The sequence below is a fragment of the Globicephala melas genome, chromosome 4 (assembly GCF_963455315.2).
Source record: "Globicephala melas chromosome 4, mGloMel1.2, whole genome shotgun sequence".
Classification (NCBI taxonomy): Eukaryota; Metazoa; Chordata; class Mammalia; order Artiodactyla; family Delphinidae; genus Globicephala; species Globicephala melas.
The window spans coordinates 83,849,464-83,865,233 of record NC_083317.1 but is presented as its reverse complement, the minus strand read 5'-3'; the positions used below and the strand labels follow the sequence as shown (position 1 = coordinate 83,865,233).

General features: G+C 40.1%; 1 protein-coding gene across 2 annotated transcripts in view; it reads right to left on the bottom strand.

The window, feature by feature from the left end:
- The window catches only part of MCCC1 (methylcrotonyl-CoA carboxylase subunit 1), a 64,863-nt gene that overhangs the window by 24,469 nt on the left and 24,624 nt on the right, over positions 1 to 15,770 (bottom strand). For both annotated transcript variants that reach the window (XM_030862615.3, XM_070045476.1), the window contains 2 exons: positions 9,285 to 9,396; positions 7,655 to 7,736 (listed from right to left, as the gene is read on the bottom strand). In XM_030862615.3, coding sequence (XP_030718475.1) covers positions 7,655 to 7,736; positions 9,285 to 9,396 — 194 coding nt within the window. The remainder of the gene's footprint in view (positions 1 to 7,654; positions 7,737 to 9,284; positions 9,397 to 15,770) is intronic.

Below are 15,770 nucleotides of genomic sequence, written 5' to 3'. Positions count from 1 at the left end.
GGTTTCAAGCAAATGGTAAGCCCAGGTTATGAATCAGTCTCAACTGTTGTAGCAGTTAGAACATGGTTGGACCATGTGTTACTGCTTCTGTGTACCAAGATCCCTGGAAACCTCACTGTGACATCCCATCTCACTCTAACTCTGTGGAGGAAAACACAACATTTTTTTCTCCTGACTGTGCGCTTTGGAAGTGTCTTTAAAAGTCCTTTTTCTAGTGACCCACTGGGAGATTACTTAGTAACTAACACTATGTTAGTCTTATCTAGTGACATTCTATTAAGTACTACACTTCCCCCAACTTTATTAAGGTATAATTCCAGACAGTAAAATTTATCTATTTTAAATATTGTGTGCTGAGTTTCAGCAATTGAATACAGTCATATAACCCCCACCACAATGAAAATACAACATACTTCCATCATCCAAAACATTCCCTTGTTCCCTTTGCAGTCAGTCCCTTCCCCAGGCCCCAGCTCCAGTCAATCACTGGTCTGCTTTCTATCACAGTTTTTTTCTAGAATGTCACATAAATAAAATAATATAGTATACAGTCTTTTGTGTTTGAATTTTTTTCACTTAGCCTAAGGCTAATTCCATATAATTTAAAACTTGCTTTTCAAACTGTGGATCACAACCTATTAGTGGATTGTAAAAATTTAGTGAAGGCTTCCAGTTTCTTGCCCAGCATGGAAGGAACTTAGAAGTTGCCATTCCATTCTGACAACAAGAAAATGCTGAATAAGATGAAAAATCAACAACTCTTCTTAGATGCGTCACAGACATGAGGTTACAAGGCAAGCCGCTGCCCCCCAAATTAGAGAGACAGAAAGGTGAAAACAGAGATTCACAACTTATTGGAACAGAAACCCATGAGCAAAAACCTCTGTGGGAACACATACTGGAGAAGGAAAACCTGGACTGTAATTGACAAATTGCTGGAGGCTCAGTGTGGACAGTTCCAAGAGTTAAAAACTCCAGGGGGGACCAAGTTATAGGGAGCTCCGAACACTTTTATAAGTTTTACCTCCAGAAGCTCTACCAGGTCCTCACAGTGAACATTGGAGAAAAAAACCCCTTGAGTTCCCAGCAGTGGGAGGGGAAAACGAACCATATGAAGTATGCCAGAGTTCTGTTCTTCTGAACAAGAGCCGTCCTTAAGAGAAACTATTTTATTACAGCCTAAACTATTGGGATTTTATCAGGGCCTAATTAATGTAATTGAGGGAAGAGAAATACACAACTCCAGCCATTCTGTCCCACATAAGGGAATAAATAAAAAACAAATAAACAAAAACCAACTGAAAAACACTGATGAAGTTCACAGTTCAGAGCGCAAGCTCACCAAAAGACTTAGACTAAATCACAGGTCTATAGAACATTTCACCTTCCCTGTACCTAACCACTACACTACTAAAGACCTATTTACCACAGTTCCTTTTACCTGGTACATCAACGTCTGGCTATCAAGAACAAATTACACGGCATCCTAAGAGGCAAAAAACACAGTTTAGAGAGACTGAAAAAGCATCATAACCAGACTCAGATATGATAGAATTATAATTATCATAATTATCTGATATCATAATTATCTGATAATTATAATTATATAATTATCTGATATCATAATTATCTGATAGAATTTAAAAACCCTTTAATTAATATGTTAAGGGTTTTAATGGAAAAAGTACACAACATGTAAGAACAGTTAAATATAAGTAGACATGGAATTTTTTTTTTTTTTTTTTTTGCGGTACGCAGGCCTCTCACTGTCGTGGCCTCTCCCATTGCGGAGCACAGGCTCCGGACGCGCAGGCTTAGCGGCCATGGCTCACAGGCCCAGCCGCTCTGCAGCATGTGGGATCCTCCCGGACTGGGACACGAACCCGTGTCCCCTGCATCGGCAGGTGGACTCTCAACCACTGTGCCACCAGGGAAGCCCAGACATGGAAATTTTAAGAAAGAAAAAAAAAATTCTACAGATCAAACATACCATAAGAGAAATGAAGAATGCCTTTGATGGACTTATCAGTAGATTGCACACAGCCAAGGAAAGAATCTCTGAGCTTGAGGATATGACAACAGAAACTTCCAAAATTAAAATCAAAGAGAAAAAAGACTGAAAAAAAACAGCACAGAATATCCAAGAACTGTGGAGAACTAGAAAAGGTGTAACATATGCATAATGGGAATACCATTAGATAAGTAAAGAAAGGAACAAAAGCAGTATCTGAAGCAATAATGACTAAAAATTAATGTTGGACACTGAATCACTGATCCAGGGAGGTAAGAGAACACAAAGCAGGATAAATGCCAGAAAAACTATACCTAGGCAAACTATACCTATAATATCATTTTCAAAGTACAGAAAATCAAAAATCCTGAAAGAACCCAAGGAAAAAAACACACCTTATTTATAAAGGAGAAAAGATAAGAATTACATCTGACTTCTCCTCAGAAACCATGCAACCAAGGACAGCAGAGTGAACTATTTAAAGTGTTGTCTAAAAAAACCATCAAGGGCTTCACTGGTGGCACAGTGGTTAAGAATCCGCCTGCCGGGCTTCCCTGGTGGCGCAGTGGTTGAGAGTCCACCTGCCGATGCAGGGAACACGGGTTCGTGCCCCAGTCTGGGAAGATCCCACATGCCACGGAGCGGCTGGGCCCATGAGCCATGGCCGCTGAGCCTGCGCATCCGGAGCCTGTGCTCCGCAACGGAAGAATCCGCCTGCCAATGCAGGGTACACGGGTTCGAGCCCTGGTCCGGGAAGATCACACATGCCGCGGAGCAACTAAGCCCATGCGCCACAACTACTGAGCCTGCGCTCTAGAGCCAGCAAGCCACAACTACTGAAGCCTGCGTGCTTAGAGCCCGTGCTCCACAACGAGAAGCCACCACAATGAGAAGCCCGTGCACCGCAACGAAGAGTAGCCCTTGCTCGCCACAACTAGAGAAAGCCTATGTGCAGCAACGAAGGCCCAACACAGCCAAAATAAATAAATGAATGAATAAATAAATAAATTTCAAAAATCTATCAAGAAACTCAGCCAAGTATACAAAAAAAATCATCAACCTATAATTCTGTATCTTGTTAAGTTATCCTTCCAAAGTGAAGGAGAAATAAAGACTATCTTAGATAAACAAAAATTGAGAGAGTTTATTGGCAGTAGACCTGCCCTGCAAGAAATGTTAAAAGAAGTTCTTCATAGAGAAGGAAATGAAATAGGGTCAATAATCCAAGATGTAACAATACTTAATGTTTACGCATCTGAAAACAGGGTGTCAAAATACATCAGGTAAAAACTAAGAACTGCAAGAATAAATAGATGAATCCACTAATCAATTGGAGACTTTAATACCCCTCTATTAGAAATGGATAAACCCAGCAGGCAGAATATTAGTAAGGACATAGATGAACTCAATAGCACAGTCAATAAAATGGAATAATTGACATCTATAGACTAATTCATCCAACAACAGCAGATTACATATTGTCATACTTGCATGGAACAATCACCATGACAGAACACATTCAGGGCCATAAAAAAGACCTTAACAAATTTAAAAGAATAGATAACATATAATGTCTGCTCTCAGACCACAATTAAACTAAAAATCAGTAAATTGAACTAGAAATCATAACAGAAAGATAGCTGGAAAAAATCCCCCAATACTTGCAGATTAAACAACACACTACTAAATAACACGTGTCAAAGAAGAAATCTCAAAAGAAATCTAAAAATTGTTTAAACTAGATGAAAATGAGGATACAACTTTTCAAAATTTGTGAGATGCATAGAAAGCAGTACTTAGATGGCAAAGTATAGCATTGAATCCATATATTTGAAGAGAAGAAAGATCTAAAATTAATCTAAGCTTCTATTTTAGGAAACCAAAAAAGGAAAAGCAAATTAATTCCAAGGCAAACAGAAGAAAATAAATAATAGAGTAGAAATTCATGAAACTGAAGACAGAAAATAGAAAAAAAAATCAACAAAACCAAAAGTTGGTTCTTTGAAAAGATCAATAAAAGTGATAAGCCTCTAGACAGGCTATCTAAGAAAAAAAGAGGACAGAAATTACTAACATCAGACATGAAGGAAGGAACATCACTACAGACCTTATGAACATTAAAAGGATAATAAAGGAATATTATTAACAACATTATGCTCACAAATTTAATAACCTAGATGAAATGGGCCAATTCCTTGAAAGACATAATCTGCCAAAACTCACACAAGCAAAAAACAGACAATTTAAATAGGCCTATATCTATTAAAGAGATTGATAAATCATTAATAACCTTCAAAACAGAAAGCAGCAGGCCCAGATTGGGTCACTGGTAAATTCTACCAAACACTGAAGGCAGAATTTATACCAATTTTCTACAATCTCTTCCAGAACATAGAGTTTTTCCTAACTCATTCTATGAGGCCAGCATTACCTTAATACCAAAACCAAAGATGCTACAAGAAAACTACAGACCAATATCTCTTAAGAACACTGATGAAGCAATCCTCAGGAAAATATTAGCAAATCAAATCCAACAATGTATAAAAATCCCACCATGACCAGGTAGGATTTATCCCAGGTATGCAAGGCTGGTTCAACATTAGAAAATCAATTAGTGTAATCTATCACATCAATAGGCTAAAGAAAAACCATGTGATCATATCAATAAATTCAGAAAAAGCATTTGATGAAATCTAGTACCCAATTATAATAAAAACTCTCAACAAACTAGGAACAGAGGGGAACTTCCTCAATTTGATAAAGAAGATTTACAAAAACCTACAGCTACCATCATACTTAATGGTGAGAAACTAGAAGCCTTCCCCCTAAGATCAGAAATAAGGCAAGGATGTCCACTCTCACCACTCCTTTTCAACATCATACGAGAAGTCCTATCTAATACAGTAAGACAAGAAAAGGAAATAAATGGTATATAGATTGGGAAAGAAGAAATAAAACTGACTGTTCACAGATGACTTGATCATCTTTATAAAAAGTTCAAAAAAGTTGACAAAAAAACCTCCTGGAACTGATAAGTGACCACATCATTGTTGCAGGATACAAGGTTAATATACAAAAGTCAATTGTTTTCCAACATACCAGCAAACAAGTTGAATTTGAAATTAAAAACACAATACTATTTACATTAGCACACTCCCCCATGAAATAGGTATAAATCTAACAGAATATGTATAAGATCTACATGAGGAAACTATAAAATTCTGGTAAAAGAAGTCAAAGAAGAATTAAATAAATGGAGAAATATTCCATGTTCATGGGTAGGAAGACTCAACATTGTCAAGACATCAGTTCTTCCCAACTTGTTATATAGAGTCAATGCAACCCCAATCAAAATCCCAGCAAGTTATTTTGTGGATATCAGAAAACTGATTCTAACGGTTATACGGAGAGGCAAGAGACCCGAATAACCAACTCAGTCTGACAAAATGACAAAATGACAAAATGGGAAGACTGACACTATCTGAATTCAAGACTTACTATAAAGCTACAGTAATCAAAACAGTGAAGTACCAGTGAGAGAACAAATAGATCAGTGGAACAGAATAGAGAGTCCAGAAATAGACCCACATAAATATAGACAAGTGACCTTTGACAAAGGAGCAAAGGCAATACAATGGAGAAAAAACAGTCTTTTCAAGAAACGGTGCTGGAACAACTGGGCAACTACATGCAAAAAAAATCTCAACACAGACCTTACAAAAATTAACTCAAAATGGTTCAAAGACCTAAATGTAAAACACAAAACCATAAAACTCCTAGAAGACGACACAGGAAAAAACCTAGTTGACCTTGAGCATGGTGATGTCCTTTTAGATACAACAGCAAAGGCATGATCCATGAAAAAAATAATTGATAAACTGGACTTCACTAAAATTAAAAACTTCTGCTTGGCGAAAGACAATGTCAACAGAATGCAAAAACTAGCCACAGACTGAGAGAAAATATTTGCAAAAGGTACATCTGATGAAGGACTGTTATCTAATATATAAAGAAACCTTAAAGCTCGAAAATAAGAAAGCAAACAACCCAATTAAAAAATGGGCAGGGCTCCCTGGTGGCGCAGTGGTTAAGAATCTGCCTGCCAATGCAAGGGACACGGGTTTGAGCCCCGGTCTGGGAAGATCCCACATGCCGCAGAGCAACTAGGCCCGTGAGCCACAACTACTGAGTCTGCGCGTCTGGAGCCTGTGCTCCGCAACAAGAGAGGCCGCGACAGCGAGAGGCCCGCGCACCGCGATGAAGAGGGGCCCCCGCTCGCTGCAATTAGAGAAAGCCCTCACACAGAAACGAAGACCCAACACAGCCAAAAAATAAATAAATAAATTAATTAATTAAAAAAAAAATATGGGCAAAGACCTGAAGAGACACCTCACCAAAGACATACAGATGGCAAGTAAGCATATGAGAAGATGCTCCATGTCATATGTTATCAGGAAAATGCAAATTAAAACACTGAGATACCACTACACACGTATTAGAATAGCCATAATCTGGAACACTGACAATACCAAATGCTGGTGAGGATGTGGAGCAACAGGAACTCTCATACTCTGCTGGTGGAAATGCAAAATGGTACAGCCACTTTGGAACACTTTGGCAGCTTCTTACAAAACTAAACATACTCTTACCATGTGATCCAGCAATCATACTTCTTGGTATTTACCCAAATGAATTGAAGCTGTGTCTACACAAAACCCTGTACACAGATGTTTATAGTAGCTTTATTTATAATTACCAAACTTGGATGTCCTTCAGTAGGTCAGAAGATAAGTAAACTGTGGTACATCCAGACAATGGAATATTATTCAACACTAAACAGAAATGAGCTATCAAGCCATGAAAAGATATGGAGGAAACTTAAATACATATTACTAAGTGAAAGAAGCCATCCTGAAAAGACTACATACTGTATGATTCCAACTATGTAACATTTTAGAAAAGACAAAACTATAGAAGCAATAAAAAGATCAGTGGTTGTCAGGGGTTGGAGGCAGGGAGGAATGAAGAGCATATTTAGGGCACTGAGACTATTCTGTAAGATATTACAATGGTGTTTACATGTTGGACACGTGTCATTATATATTTCTTCAAACTCACAGAATGTACAACATCAAGAGCGAACCCTAATGTAAACTATGGACTCTGGGTGATAATGATGTGTCCATGTAGGTTCATCAGTTGTAACAAAAGCACTGCTCTGGTGCAGGATGTCGACAGTGGGGGAGGCTATGTTGCGGGGGGACGCGGGGTGTGGGAACTCTTTGAACTTGCTGCTCAATTGTGCTGTGAACCTAAAACTGCTCTAAAACATTTAAGTTTACTAATTTCGAAAAACGCAAAAAAATCATTTTAGCGATTTTATTTCAAAATAGGATAGAAAATATCAAATAGCATTATACAGAATTAGGCTAAGTACTGTTTAGTGACGTTTTTCCCCCGATATACATTGTATACAAACATAAGCACATTTACATCCTGGTTCTCAACGTAAAATGTACTTCTTAATGTGGATGTAGTCAAAAAAGTTTGAAAGCCTATGATTTCAGAGCTGTATGTCTCGTTTGTCTTTCAAAACACAAATGAATTTTCCTCCTCCTCTGTTAGAAGCCAGTCGTGACGTACCTGCGCCAACATAATTTACAGCTTTAGCAGCTCTGACCGCAGCTTCTCCGAGCTTTTTTCTTACTTCAGGTTTAATACCAGGCTATGAAAAAATATTTGAAATAAATTTCCATTAGTACTTTGTTCTACTCGAAGTTTCCATTAAGATTCAATAGTACATTTCTATGTATCAAATATTGCATTAAAGAGATAAGGATAAATATCTAACGTTGTACATTTCAGCATGAAATACTTTCTTATACCACAGTTCAACTATACCAAAGTTTAATGATTCTGTTAGTAATTTCTATGAATTGCAGATATTACTTAGCATAATGACATATCTCTGTCCCTTGTACCTACAAAATAACTATCTTTTCTTTTTTTTTTTGGCCGTGCTGTGCGGCTTGCAGGATCTTAGATCCCCAACCAGGGATGGAACCCAGGCCCACAACAGTGAAAGCACTTAGCCCTAACCACTGGACTGCCACAGAATTCCCCAAAATAACTCTCATGATCATATGTCCACTTAAAATTACATATATCAATAAAAAAACTTTGAATCTCTATTTGTTTCAAGATGATAAAGCAATCTGGGTCATATGCCCAATAATTATCTTGGAATAATGGTAAATGTTGAGATTACAAGTTAATAAGAAAGGTTCAGGGACTTCCCTGGCGGTCCAGTGGTTAAGATTTCGCACTTCCATTGCAGGGGGCGCAGGGAAATAAGATCCTGCGTGCCGTGCATGGCGCGGCCAAAAAAAAAAGGTTCATAAAATGTTTATCAATAAGTAGGCAAAGCCTTTTAACACTGTTAAATAGCTCTCTACAGATTTTTATTTAAGCAGTCACTGCTTGAAAATAAGGCTTTATTGAAATTATTGTTGACATTTACTTCAGATGGTATAATGTACTCTGCAACAGAAATTGAATTTTGAATACAGTATGAGAATAACTAACTGATTAATCAGAAACCTTAGATCTCTGACCTTTTAGAAATACATATTGAAAAAAACATGCATATAACTTTGGACAAGAGGCCTACGGCAGTAGCAGATTCCAAAGAAATGTGAATCTGAAAATAGGTAATCCTAGGAGTAGGCCTTGACCTGGGTGATGACCTGAGTCAATCAAGAGGTAGACTCAGATGTAAACAATTATAAGGGGGCAAAAGTGGCCAAATAAGAGCAAATCCAAATCTCTCCTCTATACAACATAACCTTCAAGTTGGGAAGATGACTAATATATTTTAAGAACATCTGAAACACCAGTTAAAAGAATGTTCTTCATAAAAAATACATTCAATGAACAAGACCATTCCATTCCTCAAACACACTAGTTAATTACAATTTAAAATCTGCATGGAAATGGTAGCTGTTCACTGTAAGTCAGATACTACTTGGATCAGAGCAGATTTTCCCAGATACCACCCAGAAGGATCATGGTCTTAGTGCGCCCTCAGTATGGCAGCCCCAGAATATCAACCCTTCCTCATCCCCAACACTGCAGTGAGGCTGTATTACTACTGGGGAATGGTTGTTCAGCAGGACTTTGGGGGAATACTAGCTTCACAGATTTCTGACCCAAAAGTCAGTGACTGAGATTTACAATATACAGAAGTTGACAAATTTCTTTACAAGATCCTTACCCCTGGGGCCTCCTCAATGATCTTCTGATGTCTCCTCTGTACACTACAGTCTCTTTCAAACAAGTACACAGCATTGCCATGGTGGTCACCAAACACCTGGACTTCCACATGCCTATTTAAAAACCCAATGAGAAGTTTCCATTTGTAGGTTGAACATTCAAGAAAAAAAATTATATATATGAAATGAGTGAGAAATAAGAAAAGACAGAAAACACTGGAGACCATATTTGTGACCTCACAGTAGGGGCAAGTCACAAGTACAAACTGCCAAGGAAAAGACTGATAAATCTGAATACATCAGAATTACAAGTTACAGTCACAATTCATGTATCCTCAAAAAGTCAATGAAAACACATTTTTATGATCAGGGGATTTTAAAAAAGCAACTCTTACAGTCAAATTTTATAAACTAAGGCAGACTGGAAATTATAATGGCTCATCCATAGAAAGGTTAAGAAATAAATTTATATGGATCATTCGTTTTTTAAGAATATACTAAAATTAAATCATAAAAAACAAGATAAGGAACTTTATTTTCTTTTTTTTTTCTTTTTTTTTTTTTTTGCGGTACGCGGGCCTCTCACTGTTGTGGCCTCTCCCATTGCGGAGCACAGGCTCAGTGGCCATGGCTCACGGGCCCAGCCGCTCCACGGCATATGGGATCCTCCTGGACCAGGGCACGAACCCGCGTCCCCTGCATTGGCAGGCAGACTCTCAACCACTGCGCCACCAGGGAAGCCCAGGAACTTTAATGTTGAGTGTAAAATAGTAAAATTATCAGAAATCATATTAAGAGTAAATGCAGGACTTCCCTGGTGGCACAGTGGTTAAGAATCCGCCTGCCAATGCAGGGGACATGGGTTCGAGCCCTGGTCCAGGAAGATCCCACATGCCGCGGAGCAACTAAGCCCATGCACCACAACTACTGAGGCCTCATGCCACAACTACTGAAGCCCGTGTGCCTAGAGCCCGTGCTCCACAAAAAGAGAAGCCACCGCAATGAGAAGCCTGCTCCACTGCAACTAGAGAAAAGCCCGTGTGCAGCAACGAACACCCAACACAGCCAAAAATAAATAAATAAATAACTTAATTTTTTTAAAAAAGAGAAAGAGTAAATGCACATAACACTTAAGAAAATAAGGGTAACACAGACCATTTGGTGAACATGAAAGCATTCTTCTCAGGAGATTCATTTTGATATGTTCACACTGTAGCTCACCTCACACATTCACCACCATAATACAGAAATGAGTGACCAGCAAACATTTTTTTCTGTTGAGCTTTTTTTTTTTTGGAAGATGTTGGGGGTAGGAGTTTATTAATTAATTTATTTATTTTTGCTGTGTTGGGTCTTCGTTTCTGTGCGAGGGCTTTCTCTAGTTGTGGCAAGCAGGGGCCACTCTTCATTGCGGTGCGTAGGTCTCTCACTATCGCGGCCTCTCTTGTTGCGGAGCACAGGCTCCAGACGCGCAGGCTCAGTAGTTGTGGCTCACGGGCCCAGCCGCTCCGCGGTATGTGGGATCTTCCCGGACCGGGGCACGAACCTGTGTCCCCTGCATCGGCAGGCGGACTCTCAACCACTGCGCCACCAGGGAAGCCCTCTGTTGAGTTTTTAAAATAAAAATTGTCAAACATAGAAGAAATTTTTTTAAAAACCCATAAAGTCTTATAAATGTACTATTTCAGCACAGTGGCTCATTTCTCTTCCTTTCTGTTTACCTCATGAAACACTTCATTAAACCACTTGGAAGAATTTTTTTCTTGATATATCATTTCTACTGAATGTTCCATTTAAAAATTTCCCAACTTGTCCAACATATTCTCTTGACAAAATAATAGGAGCTGACTTCTTCCTTTTGGATGTGCTTCCTTGATCTTTCCTCCTATTTTTACTTACCCTTAAGCTACTAACACCAAACACATTCTTGCTATTATTATTTTGAATAAACTTATCTGTGAGATCAATTAAGAATAAAAAATCCAAGAGATTTTATTTTGCCTTTGTTTATTCTTTCTCAATCGCTCTTCCTTTCTTTAAAGAGATCCAAGTTCCTGACCTGCATCATTTTCCTTCTCCCTGAAGAACTTAACCATTTCTTGTAAAGCAAGTCTACTGGTGACAAAATCCCTCAATTTTTGCTTGCCTGAGGAAGTCCTTATTTCTCCTTCAAGTGTGAAGGATAATTTCACTGGACACAGAATTTATAGGTTGATTTTTTTTCTTTCAACCCTTTATAAATATTTTACTCCACTCTATTCTTTTTTTTGCTTGAAAATATGCAGTGTTTATTTCAACAGTCCACTCTATTCTTAAGTCTGATGTATTTCTTTTTTTTTTTTAATTTGTTCACGACCCACTATTCTTCTTTTTTATTTTTTTTTATTTTAATTTTTTTTTTTTTTTGCGGTACGCGGGCCTCTCACTGCTGTGGCCTCTCCCGTTGCGGAGCACAGGCTCCGGACGCGCAGGCTCAGCGGCCATGGCTCACGGGCCCAGCCGCTCCGCGGCATGTGGGATCCTCCTGGACTGGGGCACGAACCCGTGTCCCCTGCATCGTCAGGCGGACTCCCAACCACTGCTCCACCAGGGAAGCCCTCTTCTTCTTCTTTTTTTTTTTTTTTTAACATTTTTATTGGAGTATAATTGCTTTACAGTGGTGTGTAGGTTTCTGCTGTAAAACAAAGTGTACAGCTATACATATACATATATCCCCATATCTCCTCCCTCTTGCTTCTCTGTCCCACCCTCCCTATCCCACCTCTCTAGGCGGTCACAAAGCACTGAGCTGAACTCACTGTGCTATGTGGCTGCTTCCTACTAGCTATGTCTGATGTATTTATTATCCTTGCTCCTCTATAGATAAGGTGTTTTTCCCTTGTAGCTTTTTTCAAGACTTCTTTTGTCTTTGGTTTCCTGCAGTTTTAGTGTGATTCAAAAAATTTTTGACATTTATCCTGCTTTTGGTATACCCTGAACTTCCTGGTTCTATAATTTGGTATATGTCATTAATTTTGGAAATATCTTGGCCATTATTACTTCAAATATTTCTCCTGCCTCTTTCTTTCTTCCCCTTGTAGTATTCAAATGATGCATATATTACACCTTTTAAAATTGTCCCACAATTCTCAGATATTATGTTCTGTTTGTTTGTTTTCATTATTTCTCTTTGCATTTCAATTTGGGAAGTTTCCACTGACATAAGTTCAAGGTCACTGTTTCTTTTCTCAGCTGTGTCCAGTCTACCCTGAGTCCATCAAATGCATTCCTCATTTCTGTTACAATGTTTCTGATTCCTGGCATTTTCTTTTGATTTTTTTTCTTAGAGTTTCCATCTCTCTGCTTACATTACCCATATGTTCTTGCATGTCACCTACTGCTCCATTAGGGCCCTTAACATATTAGTTACTTTAAACTCTAAACCTGATAATTCCAAAATTTGTGTCATATTTCAGTCCGGTTCTGATGCTTGCTTTTTCTCTTCAGACCATGCTTTTCTTGTCTTTTAGCACGCCCTGTAATTTTTTTTGGTTAAATGCCAGGCCTAATGTGTCACAGAACAGGAACTGAGGTGAACAAAACTTTCATGTGACATTTTATGTTAGCCTGGCTAGGAGGCAGGCTGTGTTTAATGTCTGCAGTAGCTACAGGTGCCAGAGGCTTCAGTTCCCTCTAGTGTCCTTGTTTTGTTTTTTCTCCTTTTGTCTTCGGGTTTCCCTAAGAACCCCTTAATCAGAGTCTGTGTCTTGCAGCTCTTTCGGTTGTAACCTGGTTATTATACAGGAGCCCTGGTGACATGGCAGTAGGGTGTGGGCGAGGGAAAGCATTCTATAATCTTAGGATTAAATCTCGGTCTTTCAGTGGGTCTGTGTCCCTGTGTGCCTCAGAAGTGTTTCTTAGCTTTTTTTTTTTTTCTTCCCTTACGTGAAACAGGAAGACTAGAGTTGGCTAACTGCCCTTCCCCCGGGACAGAAAAGGCTCTGGCAAAGTTCCCCTTAGAGTGCTGGCCTTTGGTAGGGAGAACAGACAGCTCTGGGTCTATTTCAGAATGGTTTCTTTTTTCCTCCTCCTGCCCCAAAATGTGAGGGAATTTTTCTTGGATTTTCACTTTGAGAACTTGGTGGTGTCCTTGGAGGAAAAACCTATGAAAATTTGGTTTTGTCACCAAAATTGTCACCATCAAGCTAGTCCACACGCAGCCTCTAGTAATTTGTCAAAATTCCCATTTAAGTGTCCCTATCAGTTTATGGCTCCCGCAGCTTCTGCTCCAGGTTAGCTGATCTTGGCTGTGATTTGCTGTCTTCACTTGCCTGCCCAGATTTCAGGGTGGTGGTTTGCCTTGTGGCCTCAGTTCTCTGATGGGTCTAAAATTCATTGATTTTTATTTTGTTCAGATTTTTACTTGCTTTTTGGGTGTGAGTAACAACTTCTATGCTCTTTGCATGTTGGAGCTGAGCTGTTTGTTTTTCAAATTCCAATTGTAAAACTTTACCACGTCCACTGACTCTCCCTTATCCTTTAGCTGCTCCAGGGAAGAAGGCACTAGAGCAGGAACTCTAGGTTCTGAAGTGAACATACGGGGGCCACACCAGGAGCACAACATAGCTCTTTCCTGACTTCTCAGAAGTTGGAAACACTTTCCTTTGGTTGTTTACAAGGGAAGCTCATTGAGGATCTGTGTTCTGTTAGGATTTCTGCGGTTGTCAAATCACCCTTGTTATTTTCCTTTTTCTGATGATCCTTTTCTGTGTTGCTTTATCTAACTTAGAGATTCTGGAGCACAGTGCCTGAGAACCAAGAAGTACATCAAATCCCAGTCACTCCAATTCAGCCACTGCTGGGGTCTGGCTAGATGGACAGATGCAGCTGGTTTCTAGTAGGAATGCCTTGATATTTTCTAAGAGTTCTAAAGTTTTTATTTTCCTATTCACAGTTTTTTTAAATAGATTTTATTTATTTATTTATTTATTTATTTATTTATTGGCTGCGTTGGGTCTTTGTTGCTGTGCATGGGCTTTTCTCTAGTTGCCGCGTGTGGGGGCTACCCTTCGTTGAGGTGCATGGGCTTCTCACTGCAGTGGCTTCTCTTGTTGTGGAGCACGGGCTCTAGGCGTGCGGGCTTCAGTAGTTGTGGCACGTGGGCTCAGTAGTTGTGGCTCATGGGCTCTAGAGCGCAGGCTCAGTAGTTGTGGCACACGGGCTTAGTTGCTCCGCGGCATGTGGGATCTTCCCGAACCAGGGCTTGAACCCGTGTCCCGCGCATTGGCAGACGGATTCTTCACCACTGTGCCACCAGGGAAGCCCCATGGCGTTGGCTTCGACAAATATTTGCCTCCTAGAAGCTTTATCAGTAAGACGAAGAGACGTGCAGTAGCCAGTCTTCCACTGGACAGAGCAGGAGTGGCCTGCGTGGCTGCTAGGGTTCGGCCCAGAGGAGACTCCACAACCCTCTGGAAACATCTCCCCCTCTTTCAACTGTCTTTAAAAACGTTCGCAAGGGCTTCCCTGGTGGCGCAGTGGTTGAGAGTCCGCCTGCCGACGCAGGGGACGCAGGTTCGTGCCCCGGTCCGGGAAGATCCCACATGCCGCGGAGTGGCTGGGCCCGTGAGCTATGGCCGCTGAGCCTGCGCGTCCGGAGCCTGTGCTCCGCAACGGGAGAGGCCACAACAGTGAGAGGCCCGTGCACCGCAAAAAAAAACAAAAAAAAAGTTCGCAAAACTTTCCCTCACCTGCTGTGTTACAAAGATCTAACTAAATAGACCTCCCTATAGGTTTTACCCAAAGGTAAAACCTTTTTCACATAAAAACAGTACAATTGAGAAATGCAAATCAAAACTACAATGAGGCATCACCTCACCCCGGTCAGAGAGGCCATCATCAAAAAATCCACAAACAGTAACTGCTAGAGAAGGTGTTGAGGAAAGGGAGCCCTCCCGCACTATTGGTGGGAATGTAAACTGGCACAACCACTATGGAGAACAGCATGGAGGCTCCCCAGGAAGCTAAAAATGGAGCTACCATACGATCCAGCAATCCTACTCTTGGGCATATATCCAGAGAAAACCATGGTTCAAAAGATTACATGCACCCCAGTGTTCACTGTAGTGCTGTTTACAACAGCCAGGACATGGAAGCAACCCAAATGTCCATCAACAGACGAATGGACAAAGAAGATGCGGTACATATATCAATGGAACATCACTCAGCCACCAAAAAGAACGAAACAATGCCATCTGCAGCAACATGGATGAAACCGGAGACCATCATACCAAGTGAAGTCAGACAGAGAAAGACAAATATCATATGATATGACTCATATGCAGAATCTGCTTGACCCAAAAGGCTGGGGAGGTTAAGCCTCTTAAGCAGGAGCCATTGTTTCCTTTCAAAGCTGGGGATGGAGGGATCTGCTGAGAACCGAGAAGAGAGGGCCCTCACAACCCCTGGCCTCTGCTTCCTCTGTGGCTGCCCCAGCCAGATCTCCTCAT